The sequence below is a fragment of the Crocuta crocuta genome, unplaced genomic scaffold, assembly GCF_008692635.1.
Source record: "Crocuta crocuta isolate KB4526 unplaced genomic scaffold, BGI_CrCroc_1.0 scaffold273, whole genome shotgun sequence".
Taxonomy (NCBI): Eukaryota; Metazoa; Chordata; class Mammalia; order Carnivora; family Hyaenidae; genus Crocuta; species Crocuta crocuta.
Genome location: NW_027529425.1, coordinates 7193716 through 7214892, shown reverse-complemented (window position 1 = coordinate 7214892; position 21177 = coordinate 7193716). Strand labels below are relative to the sequence as shown.

At 56.2% G+C, this 21177-nt stretch overlaps 1 protein-coding gene across 1 annotated transcript in view; it reads right to left on the bottom strand.

Annotated features, from left to right (window-relative positions):
- Positions 1 to 21177, bottom strand: part of PRKAR1B (protein kinase cAMP-dependent type I regulatory subunit beta) — a 99298-nt gene that overhangs the window by 68718 nt on the left and 9403 nt on the right. Inside the window, exons 3-4 of the mRNA XM_077758813.1 lie at positions 13071 to 13229; positions 10702 to 10793 (exon numbers count right to left, since the gene is read on the bottom strand). Coding sequence (XP_077614939.1) covers positions 10702 to 10793; positions 13071 to 13229 — 251 coding nt within the window. The remainder of the gene's footprint in view (positions 1 to 10701; positions 10794 to 13070; positions 13230 to 21177) is intronic.

Sequence of the window (21177 nt, the reverse complement as noted above, 5' to 3'; positions counted from 1 at the left end):
TGAGTGAATGAGGTCAGATCATGTGGGGTGAACGAATGAGAACAAATCATTCAGGGTGAATGAGTGAATGAGAATGAAGTGCATTCACTTCATCCTGAATCAGGATGGATCACGTGGGGTGAATGAATGAGGACAGATAAGAAATGAACGATCACACGAGTAAATAAATGAATGAGGAGGGATCATGTGCGGTGAATGAATGAATCGGGATGAATCACATGGAGTGAATGAACGAGGACGGATTAAGAAATGAACAAGTGAATGAGGACAGATGCAGGAAGAAGAAGGTAAGGAGAATGAATGAATGAATGAATGAATGAATGATGAATGGCCTCCTCTCCCTCAACAGCTCAGGTCTAGCCTCCACCAAAAGGGGGCTTTGTGCCAAAGGCCAGAAGCCTGTTCTGAGGGTGGGACACGAGTGAGGGGCAGGGGCAGGGCGGGAAGAGGTGACCGGTGGCACCAAAGGGTGAAAGGGCGGCGCCACGGGCGGGTCTGAGGTGGACAGGGCAGCTGCCAGCCCTGGCATGTCCCCCAGCTGCTCCTGGAGCCAGAGCACATCTGTGTGTGTCCACGCCCAGCAGCCATGCTCCTTCTGAAGGACACGGCCGGACCAGCTGTCACCCCCGGGTCACAGCGTGGGGAGCGGGACCCTCAGGAGCCACACAGACGAGAGACCCACTGACTGTTGGGGTTCAGGAGGGTCCTCACTGCGTTCTGCTCCTGGGCGTCCACCCACTCAGGGCACGCCCCCAGGCGCCCTGGCGCCAGCACCCGCTGGCCCATCCAGGGCCAACCCCACACGGAAGGAATGCTCCCCATGTGGACACGCAAGGCTCCACGCGGCTGCTCCGGGCGCCACCTCCCAGCGAGCAACACGCCACCCCAACCGAGTCCCAAATGTAGAGGATGGGGGCAGGTGACAAGTCTGCCCCCACACACGCCTGCCATTCTCTGTGACAGAACGACTTGTAACAGGGGGTCCTGCGGGCGTTTCCACCACGACAGGACGAAAAGTTGTCCAGTAGTAAAAGTCACACACGCCACATACACCATACATGCGACACATTTGACCATACAGCACATGCTCCTCCAGAACATCCGTCCACACCCCACTCAGCAGAGCCAACCGGAACCCCTACCCTGTGCTCCCCTGACCCACCAGTGAGCTCCGCGTGACAGATACCTGAGCATGCCTTCCTGGACACCCTGACGCCCCCAGGCCACCCCACAGCCACCCAGAGGCTGCTGAGTCCTGGGCCGGCACCCCCACCTCCCTCCCCAACAAAGCCCCGGCCGGCACCCACCCCACTCTGCCCCTGCAGAGTCTGGGCCACCACCGGCCATCACCCAGAGGAAGGCCATGGCCTGCTGAGGTCCTCAGGCCTGCACATCCTTTCAGATAGGCCTTCAGGGCACAGGGCCCAGGCCAGCGTCCCTGCCACGTGCTCAGTGAAGACCTGACACAGACCCCCACATGCACAGGGACGCAATTTCTCATAGGACGCAGTCAGATCAATAGGCGGAGAGAAGGTTCTGCTCAGTTGGCCATGTCGGCACACAGGGCTGTCTGGGGAGATCAGCTGCGTTTATGTTCCTAAACCAAAATAAAATTCCTGGTGAAACAAGCCTTCAATCATTGAAAGAGAAACAAGCAACAATCTGGGAAGGTTCTAGAAAAGATCACAAGTGTGTTTGTTTATGGTCTTGAAGTCTGGAAGGTGTTTTGAACAGAACATCAGAGGCCATAAAGGAAAGGAGGGAAAATCCACCAATGTAAAAACTACAGCCTCCCTTCGACGGGCAAACAGACAAAGCCTGGTCCGCCCAGTACAATGTTAATACTTGAGTCTTGAAGACGGAGGGGAAACTCCGACACCTACCATGTGGACAAGCCTGGAGCATGTGATGCTGAGTGACACAAGCCAGCACAGGAAGACATGCACCGGGACCCACTCGCACGAGGTCCCATAGACAGTGGGGCCGAGGCTGGGGGAGAAGGCAGGGGTCCGTGTGTAACGGGACAGTCTCAGTGAGGAGGCAGAATGTTCTGGAGACAGACGATGGGGACGGCTGAGCAGCAGCATGAATGTGCTCGGTGCCCCGACTTAAAAGTGGCTGAGGTGCTAATTTCTGTTATGTGTGTTTTACCACGATAGACAATTATGGGAAAAAAAACAAAAATCTTAAACCTTCCACCCGACAAAGGACCTTCACAGAGACACTGAAAAGACCAACGACTAACTGGGAAACATGAGGTACTGTCCACGCAGTCGTCAAGGCCTGATCTCGTCCGCTCACCAATAACAAGTCGATTAGAAAAAGGAGGCGGATTCAACCAAACCATCAAGGAGCAAAGGATAAACCAGGCGATTTGCGAACTAAATGCAGAAACCAGATGACAGCAGCACGATCCCTTCCCCCTGGAGGGTCCCCTGCACAGGGACCGCATGGGCCCCTGGCGCAAACACGACAGATTTGGGGACGGCAGAGTGTGAAAGGGCGAGCAGCGCCTCCCAAGCACAGGTCCATGCCCGGAAGCCTCCATGACTGGAGGTGCCGTTTGCGGGCGGACATGCCAGGAGGGAACCACTGGCGGGCATCGCATGCAGAGCTGGGCCACTGGACGTCAGGCACCTCTCCCACATCTTCCAACATGCAAAGCCAGCTCCCTCTGACCCCAGGCTGCAGACCCCTGACAGGAAAGTGGCAGGGTTGTGGGGGCAGCGCGAGACCTTGTCCCACGGGGGACACCACCACGGGCCTCCCTGGTTTCTCTCGGCATTTAAGAAAACGTCTTCCCGCTGAGCCTGTGGCCCCAGCCTGAATTCAGCACCTGGTCCGCACCTCCTTCCTTAGCCCCTGCTGTTCCCTCCACTTGCCCACACTGTTCCCAACACTCGAGTGCCCTCCCCGCTCTCTTCTGCCCATCCTCGAAGACCTGGCTCAAAGGTCGCTGGTTGTGATAAGTGAGCACCTCCGAAAGAATGGGGAGAATGGAGTCCTATCATTCCCTGTGACCCCACAGCATTGACAGCCTCATCCCAGAGAAGGTCCCCACTGGGATGAGCTCTCAGCAGGAGGAGGGCTCAGCTACGTGCAGGGTCCTGTCGGCTGCACGGACCCACACCACACAGTACCTCCAGGGCTCATCACGTTTGGGTTTGGGTGTGAGCTGTGGGACCCAGGGAGAGCGACTTCGCCCTTAGCTGGAACACAGGGGCCCCATCACTTACTCTCACCGGGCAGCGTGAGGGTCAGGACAGACCCAGGGCTCTGACACAGAGCACAGCATTACCTAGATGCCCTTGGCTTTCTCGCTGCAAACGCCGGGCCTCAATTTTCCCACCTGACAAATGGGAGCGGGGATGTTGGCCAGGCTCCCATGGAGTCCCCATGGAGATGGGGACACGTGTGGCTGACCACAGTCCTACTGGGCCACCTGCCCTTCATGCTGGCCTCTTCCTACAACCCCCACCCCTATCCCAGCCAGCTGGGGAATTCCTCACACCCCAGCAGTCAGGCAACTTGCTATTTTTAGTGACTGAGGCTCAAAAACGGAGTGGAGCCAGGACCCAAGGCGCCATCGGGTCTGAAAGCCAGTGCCTGTCTCCTTCCTGGGGCCGCATTGCCACCCGGGGGGTGGGGGGGGCACAGGTGCAGGGGGCTCACCGCTGGGGGCCTCTTGCAGAGCAGTCCCTGGGACTTGGTTCTGAAGGAATGGCCCCTGTCCCTGCCCCTGAGCAACAGGCTGCCCCACCATCCTCTGGGCTTCCGTGTCCTGGCCCATATAACGGGTGCTGGAGGTGGCTCGAATCAACTGTCCACGGGCCTCGGCAGGGCATCGGCAAGGGGGCCCAGCAGGTGGGAGAGACTGCACACGGCCAACTGCTAGAGTTAAAGCATTGCGGCCCCAAACCTCCAAGGCCACAGACGCACCACTAGATGTCCACAGCTGGACAACAGAGCCGAGGTCCTCCTCCCAAACCCGTGACGGACGGACGGGGCCCTAACTGTCCTGTGCCCCCGATACCACAAGCCTGGGCCGCTCTTCCCGGCCAACAGTCCACAGAGACCCCACGCTGTGCCTTGTTCTCCTGGAACCACCGACCTTCCACCAGCTGCGCTAATTCTGGGCACGAGGGAAAGAACTCTTCTCTTGCCTGAGGGGTGGGGCTGTTGAGCTGGGTGGTCCCATCATGTGGAGGCAGACGGGCCCAGGGCAGCCCTGTCCCTGTGGGGTGCAAACCCAGCTTCTCCCAGTCCCAGCTGGGGGCTCTGAGCAGCCTACTTCACCTCTCTGTGCCTCGTAAGCGGCCCAGCAACGCTGGTTCGTACCAGCGCTGTACGAACGAGACATTGCCCATGAAGCCCAAGGTCCAGGGACCAGCTCAGAGCAGCTCTCGTGATGCAGGCTCCAGAGCCCAGAGTGCAGCCTCTCGCAGAATGCAGGTTCCCAGGGCCCAAGAGTCATTAGTCTCAAGGCGTCCTCTGCCCAGACTTAGACGCTTTATGCAAGATGAAAACCAAATTCGTTGCCTGTTCAAGCCATTAAGCTCCTCCTGAGATGAGGCCCTGTGTTCTCCAAAACACTCATTTGTCTTTTCCTGTTGCCTAAAGGAGAAGCAGCAGGCCCTTAAGCCAGAGCCGGGCCAGATGGGTGAGAGGGGGGACAAGGGCCCCGAGGCAGAGGCCATCCCTCAGGCCACATGTGACCGGTGGAGCGTGTTTTTCTCATCACCTGGGAGCCCGAGCCAATCTGTGGAAAAACAGCGCAGAGATGCGAGGGCGGGAGGCAGAGAGACAGTAGCAGACAATAGGAGGCCAGCCCTGCGGCAGCCTAGCCAGAGGCCTGTGTTAATTAGAGCAGCAGAGAGCAGGGCCAGCCAGGAAGACCGCCCCAGGGCAAGGTGCCTTCACCGGCCGTCTGGTGGCTCCAGTAATGAGGCCCCAGCCGAGGGCCCAAAGCACCACGCGCATATGGCGCCTCCTCATTACCAGGCTTCCCAACCCCCAGGGGCATGGCAATGCCTTCCAAGCACCCTAAGCAGAACAGGCTGGGAGGCACCCAGCTAAACCCAGGGGCTCCCACCTCCCTCCCTGAGGCCTGGGATGCACCCTCAGGGCCAGGCCACGGTTCTGTTCGTAGCCCTTCCCAGGGCTCTGGAGCACCCTGCAGGCTGCCTTCTGAAGCCGTTTGTGTCCCTGAGCAGAGGGTAAGTGCCCCCAGCATCTCCAGGAAGGACAAAGGATCTGACTTGGCTCACAGTACCTGACACCAAGCAAGGAGTCCGCACCTGCCACCTGCCCCCAGGACCCTCACCTGGAATAACTCAATTCCACAGAGGGGCTGTGGAGGGGCATGAAGACACCTGCTCCAGCCCTCGCTTGGAAACATACTGGGACCTGGAGCAAGGGACAAAGGCCCTCCCCTCAGTGGGCCTCGAAACCCTCTTCTGTACACTGATGTGGGGGGATGAGCTGGCCCCCCACAGTCCTTCCTGCTGCATCCTGAGGTCCAGAGCAGCCAGCTCACCTACCTCAGGCCCAGGTGGAGCAGAGAATGACCTTACAGAGTGGCCTCAGACTGAGGACTGGGAGGGAGTGAGACCTGGCCATGGGGTTCATGTGGGTGTCTGGGTCACAGCATCAGAGCGGCAAGGCTGTATCCAGGGAGAAGCCCACTGACGAAGTCTGCCCTCCACATAGCCAAACAGCTGCCAGAAAGAGAATGATGATGATTATTATGACAGGGAGGGGGAGGGGGAGGACAATGGTGATGACGGTGATGATGATAGTCATGGTGATTGCGATGAAAATGTTGATGACTGTGATTATGATGATAATGATGGAAATGACAGCGATGGTGATCGTGGTGGTGGTGGTGGTGACGGAGGTGGTGATGGAGGTGGTGACAGTGGTGGTAACAGTGGTGGGGATGGCGGTGACGGTGGTGGTGACGGTGGTGATGGTGGTGGTGGTGGTGATGATGATTATAAGCACGATAAGAACAGGGATGATGACACACCAGACGATGATATGCCCACGGATGTTACTACAATCTGTCTCCACTGCAACCCTCAAAGTAGGTTTTATTACTCTCGTTTGACACTTGAGGAAACGGAATCCCAAAGAATGTTACTGCAAAATTTAAAGACACAATTCAACAGTCTCCTTCCAAAAGACATTTCAACGTACGTTCGATTCTGTAGCACAAATGTGTGTATGTGTGTGTTGTGTGTACATGCATGTATGAGTGTGGCTGTGTGCATGTATGCATGTGTGCGTTGTATATGTATGTGTGCATGTGTATTTCTGTGTGCGTACACGCATGTGTGTGAGTAGAGATGTGTGCGTGTTTAAGAAATCTCTGGCCTGCCACTGAGTTCGGGGGCCTCCTGGTCCTCCCTCTCGCTCACCAGACCCCCCCAACGACCATGTTCCTTCCTCCTGCAGACGCATGTGACCCATCATGAGAGGAGTGAGGGAGGTGGAGCACGGCCTTGGAGCCCTGAGACTCGTGCTGGAGCCCTGGCTCTGCTGTGCCAAGCGTGTGGCCTTGGGCAAACGACACCCCCTTTTTATGCACAAGGGGGCCCGAGGCTCTGACCTGTCAGCAGGGGTCCCAGGGAGAGCCTTCAGGGGACACTCTCTCCTAGGAGACAGGCAGTGGTGTGGGGTTAGAAGCTGCCTCCCACGGCTATGTTGCATCACCTTCTTTTCAAGAAAAGACTGAACAGAAGGCTTGCGTCTCCGCAGGCCGAAGGACCTGCACACGGATTGAAGGAGAGACGCTGACATTGACCGACGAGAGCAAAACCACCCAGTGTGCGACCACAGGCCTGCCGGCCTCACACCTGAGCTGGGGCTGGGGGGNCTTCCGACACAAAGGTGTGCCCACCCCCAGTGGATTCAGTCCCGGGGATCCACGTGGGAGGTAGCCTCTGAGTGGAGACGTGCAGGGCGCCCTGTTAACCTGGAAAGGATGGGCCCCAAACCACAGCCCACGCTGCTGAGCCCGGCTTCTCCTGAACTGGAAAAAGCGAAGTATTTGGATGAAAGTCAAGAGACGAGTCCGGGCCCCAGCCCCCCTGGAGCCTACTTCCTGGTCCATCAGCCTGTTCCTTTAGAGGCCCTGGCCAGAAAATGGAGCCTCTCAGCGTTTCAATATGGAAAGTGAGTTTTCCTGAGGGCAAAACAAAGATCTGAACCACAGACACATCCCCTGACAGAAAACTCTCTTCCTAAGCCAGCCTTGCAAAGAGGAATTTTCAATCCAACCATCTGCTTCCTGCACTTTTGTCCACCTGGCTCCCGGATCCGGAAAAGTCCGAGGCAGTGGGAACGGCCAGAGTCTGGAAAGTTTGGGCCAAGGGCACAGGACCCCCACACAGACACTTCCTGGACACACGTGGCCAGAGATACCACTTAGATCAGCGTGCCTGCGGGCCACACTGGCCCCCAACCAGCCAGTGCCTGGGAGCTGGGATGGGGCCACCAAAGGGTGGGAAGGGTGTGGCTCGAACATAGCTGCCTCCCAGGGGGCACCTGGGCTCCACAGAAGGAGCCACCAAGCCAGTTCTGGGTTCACATCCGAACGACTCAGAGGCCCACGTTCACCAGAGCATTTTTCCCAATGACCAAAAGGTGGGAGCAGCCTCAGTGTCTGTCAGCCAAGAAGCAGACAAACACGTGGTGGCCCCCCACAACGGGGAGACCCCCCCATCCTCAGAAAGGAAGGAGGTGCTGACAGCTACAGTTCAGTGCACCCCGAGGGCGTGAGCAGACACAGAAGGACGGACACTGTGTGACTCTGTTCCGAGGGTTTGTCTGTGAGCGCACGCTGGGCAGAAGCCGGGTGGGAGCTTGACCTTCCGGGAGCCCGTCTTCAGTCTCCCCTCCTCGGTCAGTCTCCCTGCGGCCACGCGAGGGCTCTGGTGCACACAGCCAGGATCCCCGGGGGGTGAAGACAGTCCCGAGATTCTGGCCACACGCCGAGCGCCGCCATGAGCCCGGTGACGCCAGCGCAGCACAGTGTCCGGAGCACAGCGGGCACTCAGCAGGTCCCTGCCGCCATGACCCAGCTTTCCGCCTGGCTGCACCCACCCTGGGGATGGTCACCCTATCCTACACGGCTGGGGCCTCCCCGGATGACTGTCACAGCACAGCCTCCGAACTGGTGGGCGTCTGCGTTCCCTGGACGGACACCTCCCTGGGAGGCTGGCTGCTCGAGGCAGGAGCCCGTCCCCCGCTCCACCGCCCTCGGCACCTGTGCGGAGCCCAGGAGACACTGCAATCCCGCCCTGACCTGGGTGACAACTGGGCGCCCCTAGTCAGATAAAGTCGATTTCCAGTGGCCAGCATGGCACACACACACTGTTACCTCCGGTCACCCTCATGCAGCCCCGGATGCCACGCCCTCAGCCCCGGCAACCGCCGCATGGCCACCACATGCCGAGACCCCAAACCACATGCAGGAGCCAAGGTGGGTCTGCTCTCGCGCCTGGGAACACACGAGCAAGGAGAAGTTTCCGTGGGTCACCATCATGGCCGCTGCCATAAGCAAGAATAACGGTGAGCCCCTCCCCACCAACACACACCAAGTTCTGGTCCTTCAGCAGGTCCCACAGGAGCTTAATGCAGACCGGACTGGGAGACCAAGGCCCAGAGAACAAAACTAACCTTCCACACGAGCCAGCCCAAATCCTGGCATCCTGGAACTCGCTCCCCACACTCGGGTCACGACGGGGTGACCACAGAGCCCGCACCCACAGCACACAGGTGCACATGCCCGGCCAGCTCGGGCATCAAGGTCTGCCCTGTTCCACTCAGGCACCTGTGTGCCCACAGTGTCTTGTCTACCCAGAGAGGCTCCTCGTCCCCCAAAACTGGCACCGAAGTGCCAGGACCCCTATAGAGCCAGGCATGGTCCATCTGTTCCCCGAGGACTGAAACCAGCTGAAGAATGGACGGTGGTCTGTGTGGCTGCCACGGGGAGTGTCTGACCTCCTGCCTGAGGTGCTGAGTCTGTCCACAGAGACAGCCCAGGGTCCCAGGGCCATCTTCAGACCGCTCACCTTTCACTCTGGACCCCCAGCCCCGTCTGAATTTTGACCCATGTGAATGCACCATCCTATCAGCAGCCAGATTTAAATTTGGACTGAGTTTTTTATGTTTACATTCAAGTTAATAAAGAGACAACTCTGAGTCATCTGGTCCCACCCGGTGACCAAGGACATACCTGCCAGATGGACACTATGGGATAGCTCAGAACAAGGGAACTGTCCCCAGTCCTGGAGGCCAGGAGCCCAGACTCAGCAGCAGCAGGTGGAGATCAAGGTGCAGCAAGGCCAAGTGCCCTTGGAGCCTCTGGAGGGGACCCCTCCGGCCATCCTGAGGCCGCTTTGCTCATCTCTGCCTCTGTGGTCACGGGCTTCTCTTCTGAGCAGCCTCCTCCCCCATGCTCCCCTCTTGCAAGGACACGGCGCCAGCCACCTCCATCTGGTGGACTCTGGAAGTACCAGGCCATGGGCAGCCTTCCGGGATGACCGGTCTGTGCAGTGCTGCCGAAATCCCTGGAAAACGCCCCATTACCTGCAGGGACCCCACGCCCCACCTCCCTGGCCCAGCTCCTCTGGGGGGCCCATCCCGCGGGAACACTCTCCTTCCTGTTCGCTAGGCACTACAGCATCTGGGAACTGCCAGCGTCCCGACGACCCTCGTGCTACGCAGTGCAGCGCCCTGAAGATGTCAATCCTGGACGCTCAGGTGGAAGGGCCCGTGAGGGTGATGGATCAAGCCTGCGATGGGACTTTCTCTCCTTACTCTGCGGGTTTGCGCGTCACTCTGATTCTGTGTAAGACTGTCATCAGAATGATGGTTACCTAACCAACAAACATAATTCACCAAAAATGAAAGAGAATGAAAACACTGCACAGCCTTTCATCCACACCGAGGAGCTTAGCTTGAAGGAAGAAACAGCCACGGAGGGAAAGGGAGGAAGTTACAGCAACTCCCTGGAAATTGATACATTAAGCCCCAAAAAAGCCTTTACTGACAAAAAGGGACGTCCACGACCTTGTAATGTGACAAACCCTCAGAAGGTGATCCCATTTTGTGACAACGTGGAATTAGAGCACACGCAGCTCTAAGTAAAGCCTCAAGGATTGCCCAAAATGTTCCCAGCAATGAGCTCCAGGAATCTGATTTTCCCAGCGATTTGTAGGATATCAATTCGCAAGCACGGCACCTGAGGCTCTCCCAGCCGCCGGGTGCCCGTCCTTGGAAAGACCCCACCACACAGCCATTCCTGAGGCCCTTTAGGACCATGTGACTGACATCACCACCTGGTCAGTCACCTTCCTGGACCCAGAGCCCTGCCCGCCAGCCCCATCTCCCCACCGGGCAGTGAGCTCAGCCCAGCAAGATCCTTGCATGTAGAAGGTGCTGGAAGACTAGGCCTCTGGTGGTCAGAGCAAAGGAGCCCCACAGTGTCTGTCAATGACAAAGTCACACGGAAGCCGCAGATCCTAACCTGGTGTCGAAGACAGCCAGGTGCACGTAGCAAGTTACTTCTGGAAGCCGCCCATGTTGTGCAAGCGTGTGTGTGCCCTGCGGCCACGTCCCCGGGTTTAGGGCAGGCCACCAGCAAGGCCCCTGGGAGGGGTGTCAATCCCAGCCCTGCCTCTCCCTGGGTCCTACCTTCTCTCATTGTCATCCAGGTGAGCAAACAGCACGTTCTTGGAGATGGCCTTGGCCAGCGCCGTCATGGTCTTGTAGTCCTTGGGGATGACCTGCAGGGGAAACCCAAGGAAGTCAGACTCCCAGACACCCCCCAGGGTTGGAGCTCAGGCCCGGCCCCTCCTAGCACCTGCGGGATCCCGAGAAACTGTGACGTGTTAGACACAGAACTGTCCGACCTTTGGCATGTTACCAACACCAAAATGACGGACAACCGGGGTGTGACGTGTATGTCACCATCGCTGTAACCAACAAGATGAAAGGAGGGGAAGACAAGAAGACACAGTGACCTGAGAGGTGGCCCTGTCGGGCCTTGCGGAGTTGGGGCCTTGTGGACAGCTCTGGTGGCCTTAGGGACCCCTAGACAAAGCTACAACACCTCCAGTCCCTTGGATTATCATTTCTTCTGTTGGTTTATTTCAGTGGTTTTGTTTTAAGATAATAAAATACTTGTGTAAATATTTGAAGACTGAAGAAAAAAAAAACAACTTGCACCACATTTGGAGCCACACCCAAATCGACCTTCACTCTCCTAGGTAGTGATGGCGGGGGGTCTTGGAAGGGGGGTTGTCTCCTGCCGTTAACTGGGCATGGTGATGGGGGGACCTTGGAAGGGGGCTCAGGCCCCTGCTGATAACTAGGCATGGTGATGGGGGGCTTTGGAAGGGGGGGTCAGGCCCCTGCCGATAACTGGGCATGGGGAGGCATCTGCTGCAGCAGACCTGCCTGGCCGAAGCTCCTAGTAAGCAGGTGCCCAACAAATCAGTCACCGACCAAACGGCAAAAAGCACCTGTACCTCAAGTTACGGGCATCTCAAACGCCAAGATTTCTCCCTTAAAATAAAAGGCCCCAGTGGCAGGGCTATTTGAGCTGTAACGTGACCCCCTCTCAGAGCTGAGCTGCTAGGAATCTCTGCTGGGCTGGGGTGTGGCATGGGGCCCCCACATATGTGCATGTTACATTTAATACCATGGTCTTTACCAAGGGAGCTTTGAGAGACGGGGCCCAAGCCCCTAAAGATTTATTCTTTAAAAATAAGCCTTTTATTTTAGAATAGTTCAGATTTACAGAAAATTAGCTGAAGACAGTGCCCATACCCTGCAGCCACTTTGCCCCACTGCTCGCACCTGATACTGCTCGGGAACACATCAGAGCCGTGGAACCAGCCACAGTGCCTGGTGGCAGCATGTCCTCAGTTTCACCCCAGCGGCTCGCCCTGACCCTAGGCCTCCCCCAGGTCACATTGAGTGCCAGCGCCCTGAGCCCCCCCTGCTCTGGACAGCTGCTCAGGACGCCCCTGGTCTGATGACCTGGACGGGTCTGAGGGGTGCTACTCACATACTGTGCAGAATGTCTGTCAACCTGGGTTTGTTTGGGACCTTCTCCAGGTTGTCGGGGGTTCTGGGCTGGGGAAGGAAGACCACGGAGGTAAAGGGCCCTGGCAGGTTTTAAACAACACTTGCAGTGGTTCCTAATCTCTGACTGGAAAAGTATGAAGTGCTGGGGTCAGCGTGTAACAGGGCCAGGGTCTCAGCGTGGAGGGGGATGGTGGGGACAGCAGCCGCTCAGTAGCGTGAATGTGCTCAGTGCCCCAGAGCCGCTCACTGAAAAGTGGCTCCCTGGACCCAAGTGCCCCCAAAACCCGTGTGTTTAAGCCCAGGCCCCAGTGCATGGTGTCCGGAGGCAGCCCTGACAGGATCCACGCCCTGCTGGGAAGAGACCCCGAGGGCCCACTCTCCCTTCTCCTCGACCCCCAAGATCACAGGAGGCCGCGCGGCTCCCACCAGGAACCAGCCGGCACCTGCTCCCGGATGTCTGGCCTCCAGACCGTGAGAGAAAGTCTGCGCCCCAGCCTCCCAGGCTCACAGAGATGGTAAGATGCCTGATTAAATTTCTTAAAAGGAGCAACACTAAAAATACCAAGAAAAGTAAAAATGAGGCTATAAACACACAAGATGGAAGTGGCAGGTCCCACATCTGTCAGCGACAGGGTGGGCAGGGGGCCAAGGAGGGGGGCCAGGGGGCAGACAGGGGGCCGGGCCCACACACCTATGGGCACAGGGGCACCGCTTGTGCTCTCGTGCTCCAGAGCGCACCCTGGCGCAGGTGCACCTGCTCGTGAGTGGCAGCAGCAGGCTGGGCACCATCCTCGAAGGAGGGACACCGAGGAACAGCAATGTGGAGGAGGGAATTCCCAGAGTTCTTGGGTCAGGAAACCCCACAGGAGGGCTGTGACTGTGACCATGACATTGCCATCACACTGGCCCCTCCCCCACCAGACGGGAGAGCGGTGGGGACCCTGGGGGCCGGGGCTTGGGGGTGGACCCACCTTCCTCACGTAGGACACGGCGTCCTCTTCCGTGTACACCTCGGCACTCACACCCCCTCGGCGGCGGCGGGCTTTCACCACGGGGTTTGGCGGGGTCGGGGAGACCTCCTCGTCGTGGGAGTCTGACTTCTGCTGCGTCAGAATCTGCCTGGCCTCCTCCTGTGGGAAGACAGAGGGCGGGCTCAGTGCGGCAGCTGACTTGGTCTGTCCCACTCACAGGTGCAGCCGTGGGGGGGGGGTTGCCAGACCCTGCTCCTCTAGCACCTTCAGGGCTCCACTCTGATGGCCTCTCCAGGCAGCGCAGACCCCAGCCTCCAGGGCACCCCCAAGTCCACCTCCCCCACCCACCTGGCCCTGCTGGCCACCACCCTCCCTGTTAACGACATCTCCGGAACCAGGGGGCAGGGGGCGCGTCTGCTCTGCTCACCCCTGTACCCCGCATGCCACGCAGATACACACACAAGAAATGGTGGATGGATACATAAAAGGAAGGCAAATCTGTTTTGTTTTCTTTCCTCCTGTCATCAATTAATTGGTTTAAAATCTGTGTGTGCAGAGGGCACAGAATACAAAAGCGTGAAGGAGCCTGCACTGTGCACTGACGGGCCCCCACCCCCCACCCTCCACATCCGCAGGTCCCAGAAGCAGTGTCCAGACCAGCAGGGCAGCACAGAGTGAGGTGGGGTCCCAGGCAAGCAGGCCCTCACCTGTCTCCCCACAAGCCTAGGACAAGGCCTCTGTCCCCTCATCTGTGAGGACCACCTTGCCCAGAACACCCACACCCAGCAACCTCCTGGGTCAACCCAATGCAACAATTATGCCCTATTTTACCAGGCAGTCACCCAGAAAAAGCAAGAAGTTAGGAAAGAGATGGAGTCCTACCCACGGCTCCTTCAGGGGTTCCCACTGCCCCACCTTCCAAAGCACCCTCCCTGCTTCCCAGGCAGCCTGTGAACCCTGAAAGAACCATGAAGCTATCATAATTCATACTATAGTGTAAGTGACTTCTGGAGGCATTCTTCCTCCCAGAGGGCTTGCACTTTCTAATGAAGACATTTTTAATTTTTTCTTTTAACATTTATTCATTTTTGAGAGAGAGAGAGAGTGTGAGTGGGGAAGGGGCAGAGAGAGAGGGAGACACAGAATCCGAAGCAGGCTCCAGGCCCACAAATTTTGAGATCATGACTTAAGCAAAGTCAGATGCCAACTGACTGAGCCACCCAATGTGCCCCTAAAGAATACATTTTGAAAGACCCCAAAGGGGACTTTGAAGTTCAAATGGGAGGTGGGGCATTCCTACCAGGAACACACGGAAAACCGAAAGTCAAGAAGCTATTGTCCACCCAGAACCAAGGTAGTTCAGACATTATTCCTCGTACGAGGGCCACTTGTCATGTGCCAGGCATTGTTGCTGAGGTTCTGCACTTCCCTCATAGAAGTGTATTTCTTCCACTAAAAATAACCAAAGAGTACAGAGCTGCCCGGAAGTTCAACATGGGACGTGTCAGCTGTGGGGAATGTTATGTGGACCATAGGATGTGCCCCACCTGCCGCCGCCTGGGCCCAAGACCCAGCTGCTCCCTCAATTCCCGTTCAGGGAGGCCCGCAAGCGAGGCTCCTTTCAGGGAATTTAAAGGCCTTTAAAGGCACTGCAGCTCTCCACACACGAGCTTCCCCTGAGCCCCGTGACCTGCTGCAGCGTGAGCTCAGAGGAGGCGCAGAGGCCCCAGTCCCCCTAGGTAAAATCCTGCCCCTCGGAGGGAAGGAGGGAAAGAGAGAGAGAAAAGACGAGTGGGCAGAGCGTCAGCAGTCTAGAGAGCCTGAGAGGTACGTGTGCCCAGTGGGGAGGACACTGAGCTGGGAAGGCTCATTTACAGTGCGCTGTGTGACCCTGAGTAAAATCCCTTCACCTCTCTGAGCCTCCATCGGGGACTGCTGAAGGCGACTTCACTGAGCTGTTTAAAGATAGCTTGATGGTAATGAACTGTTGGGACCTCATCAAGATAAAAAGCTTCTGCACGACAAAGGAAACAATCCATAAAACTAATAGGCAGCCCACAGAATGGGAAAAGATAGTTGCAAATGACATATCAGATAAAGGCCTAGTATCCAAAATCTATAAGGAACTTACCAAACTCCACACCTGAAAAACAAACAAGCCAGTGAAGAAATGGGCAGGAGATATGAACAGACACTTCTCCAAAGAGGACATCCAGATGGCCAACAGACACATGAAACGATGCTCAGCATCCCTCCTCATCAGGGAAATACAAATCAAAACCACACTGAGATACCACCTCACGCCAGTCAGAGTGGCTAAAATGAGCAAATCAGAGAACTCTAGATGCTGGCGAGGATGTGGAGAAACGGGCACCCTCCTACACTGTTGGTGGGAATGTAAACTGGTACAGCCCCTCTGGAAAACAGTGTGGAGGTTCCTCAGGAAACTAACAATAGAACTCCCCTATGACCCAGCAATAGCACTGCTAGGAATTTACCCAAGGGATACAGAAATGCTGATGCATAGGAGCGCATGCACCCCAATGTTCAGAGCAGCACTCTCCACAATAGCTAAAACATGGAAAGAGCCTAACTGTCCATCAACTGATGGATGGATCAAGAAGATGTGGCTTATCTATACCATGGAATACTACATGGCAATGAGAAAGAATGAAACCTGGCCATGTGTAGCAACATGGATGGAACTCGAGGGTGTTATGCTGAGCGAAATAAGTCAGGCAGAGAAGGACAGATATCACGTATTTTCACTTATAAGTGGAACTATAGGAACTTAACAGAGGACCATGGGAGAAGAGAAGGGGAGAAAATAGTGGGGGAGAGGAAGGGTGGCAAACCATGAGAGACTTGAATACCAAGAATAAACTGAGGGCTGATGGGGCTGGGGGAGAGGGGAAGGGGCGTGATGGGCATCGTTTGTGGGCGCACCTCAGTGATTTTTTTTTTAATGTTTTATTTATTTCTAGGAGAGAGAGACGGCGTGAGCAGGGGAGCGTCAGAGAGAGAGGGAGACACAGAATCCGAAACAGGCTCCAGGCTCTGAGCTAGCTGTTAGCACAGAGCCTGATGTGGGGCTCAAACCCACGAACCGTGAGACCATGACCTGAGCTGAAGTCGGACGCTTAACCGACAGCCACCCAGGCACCCCAATGGGACTTCCAAAAGAAAAGGGCAGACGGGTGGCATGCATCCTCTCTCTCTCTCCCTCTCCCCTAAACAACGGTAAAGTTATAGCCTAAGTGGAGGTGACGGTGATGACCACGGGGTGTGCCTCAGGAGCCTCCATGGGTCTCTAAAACGGCCAGCAAGCTGCCTGGCGCTCAGGCAGTGCAACCCCCCAGGCAGAGACCCTGGGGCCGGCACCGCACTCAGGAAGGTGTGCAGAGGTGAGCTTCCCCCCTGCTTACTACCACCCCTTTCACCTTCCAGTGTGGGACCCTCAAGGCCCATCACGCATCTTCAACAGCCATGGAGCAGAGCAGCCCCTCATCTCCGCTCCATGTGTGCACACACATGTATGCATGTACACGTACACATATCCGTACATATGCATACATGTACACACAATGTGCACATATGATACACACGGCACATTGCATGACACACATAACACACATATAATACACATACACAACATGCACATGTAAACCTCACATATACCACACACGTATATGACACACATATACAATGTATTCACATACATAAAAGTGACACAGTGCATACACACACAGTACACACAGACACACATACACAATATACACGGGCACACACACAGCTCTACACATGTAACATGTACGCAGACACAACAACACCAGCACACAGTGCAGACACACAGGAGGGTGTGGCAAATCATGGATACTATGTAACTTCATTTTAGATACGTTGTCAGTTTGTGCCTCCTACAAAGGGACCTTCGGGAAACATGGAACTCCAAGTGCTCGAGCTAGGCGATCTGTCATGACCACAAACCCCACAAACCGCCATTCAGTGACCCCAGCCTCTGGGCAGCCACAGCGGCTGAGTGCGGCTGAGGCCAGCGACACGCCTTTCAGAGCCCAGGCTCTGGGTGCGTCTCAGCAGCCCTGTGGCCCCCTTGAGAGGCTGGGGTGCAGCAAGGGGATTCCAAGTGGGAATGGGGGGTTGCATGTGAGAGGCCAGAAGCCACCTTCTTGAGGGAAAGAGCCATCAGGGCCCCCCTTCCATAGGTCCCCCCCTTCCATGGGGCCATGGGCATTGCCGTCCCGGCACCAGCCACTTTCTGTGGATCCGGGGGCTTCCAAACGTGAGGCCACTTTGGGAGGCGTCAGGCGGAAACGGGTCCGTTATTTCTGGACGGCACCCCTTCCCCTCCTCCTCGGGATTCCAGGAAAGCCTCTGATTTTCCGCAGTCCCTTCCTGTCTCCTGTTCTCACGAGGATGAACTGTCTGGGTTGCAGGGTAGTCAAGGGCAGGGGGTCAAAGGAATCTTCACAACAACACTGTGGGAACGGCCTTTCCAGAAAGCTCCGTGGCCAGAATCTTCCCCAGAAATGCCTAACGCCGCCCCAGGGACAGTCCCCGCTCTGCCCCCAGGGCCATGCTCTCCCCGAACCGTAAATGACGTTCACTGTCTTCTGACCGTGATTTTCCAGCACAAGGGGCGACATGCAGACTTGATGCTCAGAAGAGGACATTCTGGGCCAGGAGGTGGGATGTCCGGAGATGTTCCAGAACTGAGTATCTGCTGCTGACAAGCCCACGTGCCTGGGACCCAGCACAGATGGAGCTGTCCCCTCCACCCCACGCTCGCTGCTCTCTGGCTGAGGATACGGCCCACCGGTCCCCCGGGAGGGCTTCCGGGGCAGCTGACCACACTGACCGATCACGCTGGGCCGGAACACCCCATGGGAGGAGGTTGGTGTTCCCAGGCCTCTGCCCAGGGGACTGTCCCTTGTCACCCTATCCCCTCCGACAGAGTGGGAGCCGTGGTAGTTGGAGACCTGCGGCGTCCAGGACAGGGGTCGATGGTGCCAGCCTCTGGGCTAATCCCAACCCCCTCTCAGGGCTGCAGCGTCTCAGAGCACAAGGCAGGCTCCAGGGCCAGCCAGCCCCGCCCACGAAGCATGGAAACCAAGGCCCGGAGAGGACAATGGGCAGGTCCAGGGGCGCCGGACCTTCAGTGGCAGGGAGAGGAGAGAAGGGTGCAATTTCAATCATTTATGCAGCACTTCCTGAATACCAGCCCTCATACAGAGAACCGTTTATGGAGCACTTCCTGAATACCAGCCCTCAAACAGAGAACCGTTTATGGAGCACCTCCTGAATATCAACCCTCAGAGAATCGTTTATGGAGCATCTCCTGAATACCATCCCTCATACAGAGAATAAAACAGAGAAATAGGCACGGTTTGTTATGAAGGTTCGATCTAACAGGAAAGACTGGTGAAAAGTCTGGCAAAGCAGCAGCGTGAGCCATGAAGGGCTGGGTACAAGGGCTGAGCAGGCAAGGGCGTTCCTAGACCACCCTGGAAAGGAGGAGTCCGGGAGGGCTTCCTGGAGGAGGGGCCTTCTGAGCCCACCCAGATGAGATGGGCCGAACGCAGGGGACACGCATGGGTGGTGTGAGCTCAGCCCCCCACCTCCCTGGGTGCCCTCTCCAGACCGTGCTGGATTCCGGTTTACACCATCTCTTCTTTGCATGGCTGCCTTCCCAGGTGTCCATTGTATTCAGCCCCAGAGTCACCTCTGCTTTTATCGTCTGCTGTCACCTCTTCCATTTGTTTCATCAACTTCTCTTTATCCTTGTTATTTTCACGGTGTGGCTCTGTCACTCACTCTCACTCTGATATCCTCAGCCACACACTAAGGTGGCTTCAATAGGCTCCCTCGAAAATTCACGTCCACCCAGAGCCTCAGAGGGCAGCAGTTTGGACACAGGACTTTTGCAGACACAGGTCACAGTGAGGTCTTCCTGGAGGAGGCTGGGCCCTAATGCAATGGCTGGCATCCTCGTAAGAGGAAGAGGAGGATCTGGACACAGGGTTCCCAAGGCAGATCTCACCGTGAAGACAGAAGCGGAGGCCAGGTGACCTGTCTGCAAGTCAAGGACTGCCAGCAACGTGAGACACTGGGGTGGAGGCCATGTTGGAACCCCCAGGAGGAAGTGCCCATCGAAGCTTGGAACTCGGGGTCCAAGCTGGGGGCAGGAAATTCCCGCTGCTCACAGCCACCCAGTCTGAGAATTCACTCTGGTGCCGCAGGAGTCAAAGACACACAGCTCAGTGATTCCTAATCTTAGTTTTCAGTGAGGCAATAATTCTCCATCTGGAGACCAACTGTGCAACTCATGAGCTTTGATACAGGACGCCTTACCTGTCACTTTGTCCTAAATATCGCATAATTCTTCACTATGCCAGTCTTCTTCAATAGAGCCCACGAAAGCATATGCAGAGGCCGGCACCTCCTTTTTCTTCTGGTTCTTTCTTTATTAATGATAACAAAGCAACTTTATTGGGTTATGGTCAAAGAATATGGTTTTTGAGTAAGAAAAAGATTGAAGCTCATCTGGGGACACGCTCGATTATAAGATTCTGATTTATGTACACCTTTCCAGGAAGGATCCCATAAGTTGCCTGATCACACACTGGAGGGGCCCAGGGAGAAGAAAACTCAGTAAGGACACTGGGGCACTGGCCAGCCGCGGCCCTGCTGCCTCATGCAGCTGGGTGAAGGGCAGCATGCCTGCCCAGGGAGGCACAGCGGGAAAATCCTGTGCCTCCCAATGTGTTCACGGATCTGGCCCAGACCCGGAAAAGCACCAGCTGCGTAGCTGGTGTTCAATAAACATCTGTTGAATAAGCGAGTAAACGAATAAAACCATTTTGGAGAACTGTCACCACAAATCAATGGATACTTCTAAGCCCCATGATTTTCTCTCTTAAAATATATGCTAAAGATGCAATGAGAGGTGTCAAAGAGATATCTGTATTAGAATATTCTTTGCAGTGTTTAAATAAATTTTTAATCCAACTAGCAGCAAGATATTGCTTGAAGTAATTTAGAAATATCTACGTAACAGAATACTCTGCATCTTAAATCATGTTTTCAGTAACATTTAGTGGTCACAGAAATGATCATGGAGGCACCTCGGTGGCTCAGTCAGTTAAGGGTCTAGCTTGGCTCAGGTCGTGATCTCATAGTTCATGGATTCAAGCCCTGCGTCGGGCTCTGTGCTGACAGCTCGAAGCCTGGAGCCTGCTTCAGGCTCTGTGTCTCCCTCTCTCTCTTGTGCTCCCCCGCCTGCACTTCTCCCCTCCCCTGCTCACGCTGTTTCTCTCTCTCTCTCAAAAATAAACATTTTTTAAAAAAGGAGACAAAATTACATACAGTTAAGGGAATGAAAACACAAGCACAGACTAGGAGAAAATATTCACAAAATGCACATCCACTAAGGACTCATGTCCAAAACGCTCAAGAAAACCTTGCAAGCTCTACAACAAGGAAGCCCAATTAAAAAGTGGGCCCAGCCCTGGCTGGCAGGGAGCACGCCCGGGTCAGACATGCATGCAGGAAAGACTCCGAGACATGCGTACTTGGGGAACTGTGGGGCAAGACGGAAGGAGACGCCGCCACACGCCTGTCACAAGGGCCACAGCCCATGACAGGTCACCGCCGGCTGCTGGCGCGAAATGGGGAGCTGCGGGGATGCAGAATGCCGCAGCCGCGGGGAAAGGGGCTCTGGCGTCTTACAAAACTGAGCCGGTCCCCCCGTGCGGTCCAGCATCATGCTCAGGGATGGGAGACCGTCTGCGCACATGGACCCACATGTGGGTGTTCACAAAGGCCTTATCCGTAACTGCCAGAGCCGGGTGGCCACCAGGATGCCCTTGGGTGGCCGGTGTGTCTGAGCAGCGGGTGTTACTCGGCCCTGAAAAGACATGAGCCGCGAAGCCAGGAGGACGCAGAGGAACCTTCGATGCGTGTTCCTGCGTGAAGGAAGCCCATCTGGAGAGCCGCCCGCTGTGTGATCCCAGCCTGGTGGCACTCGGGGAAAGGCTGGACCAGGGAGACACAAACAGAGGACGGGAGGGTGTGGGGGAGGGGAGGACGG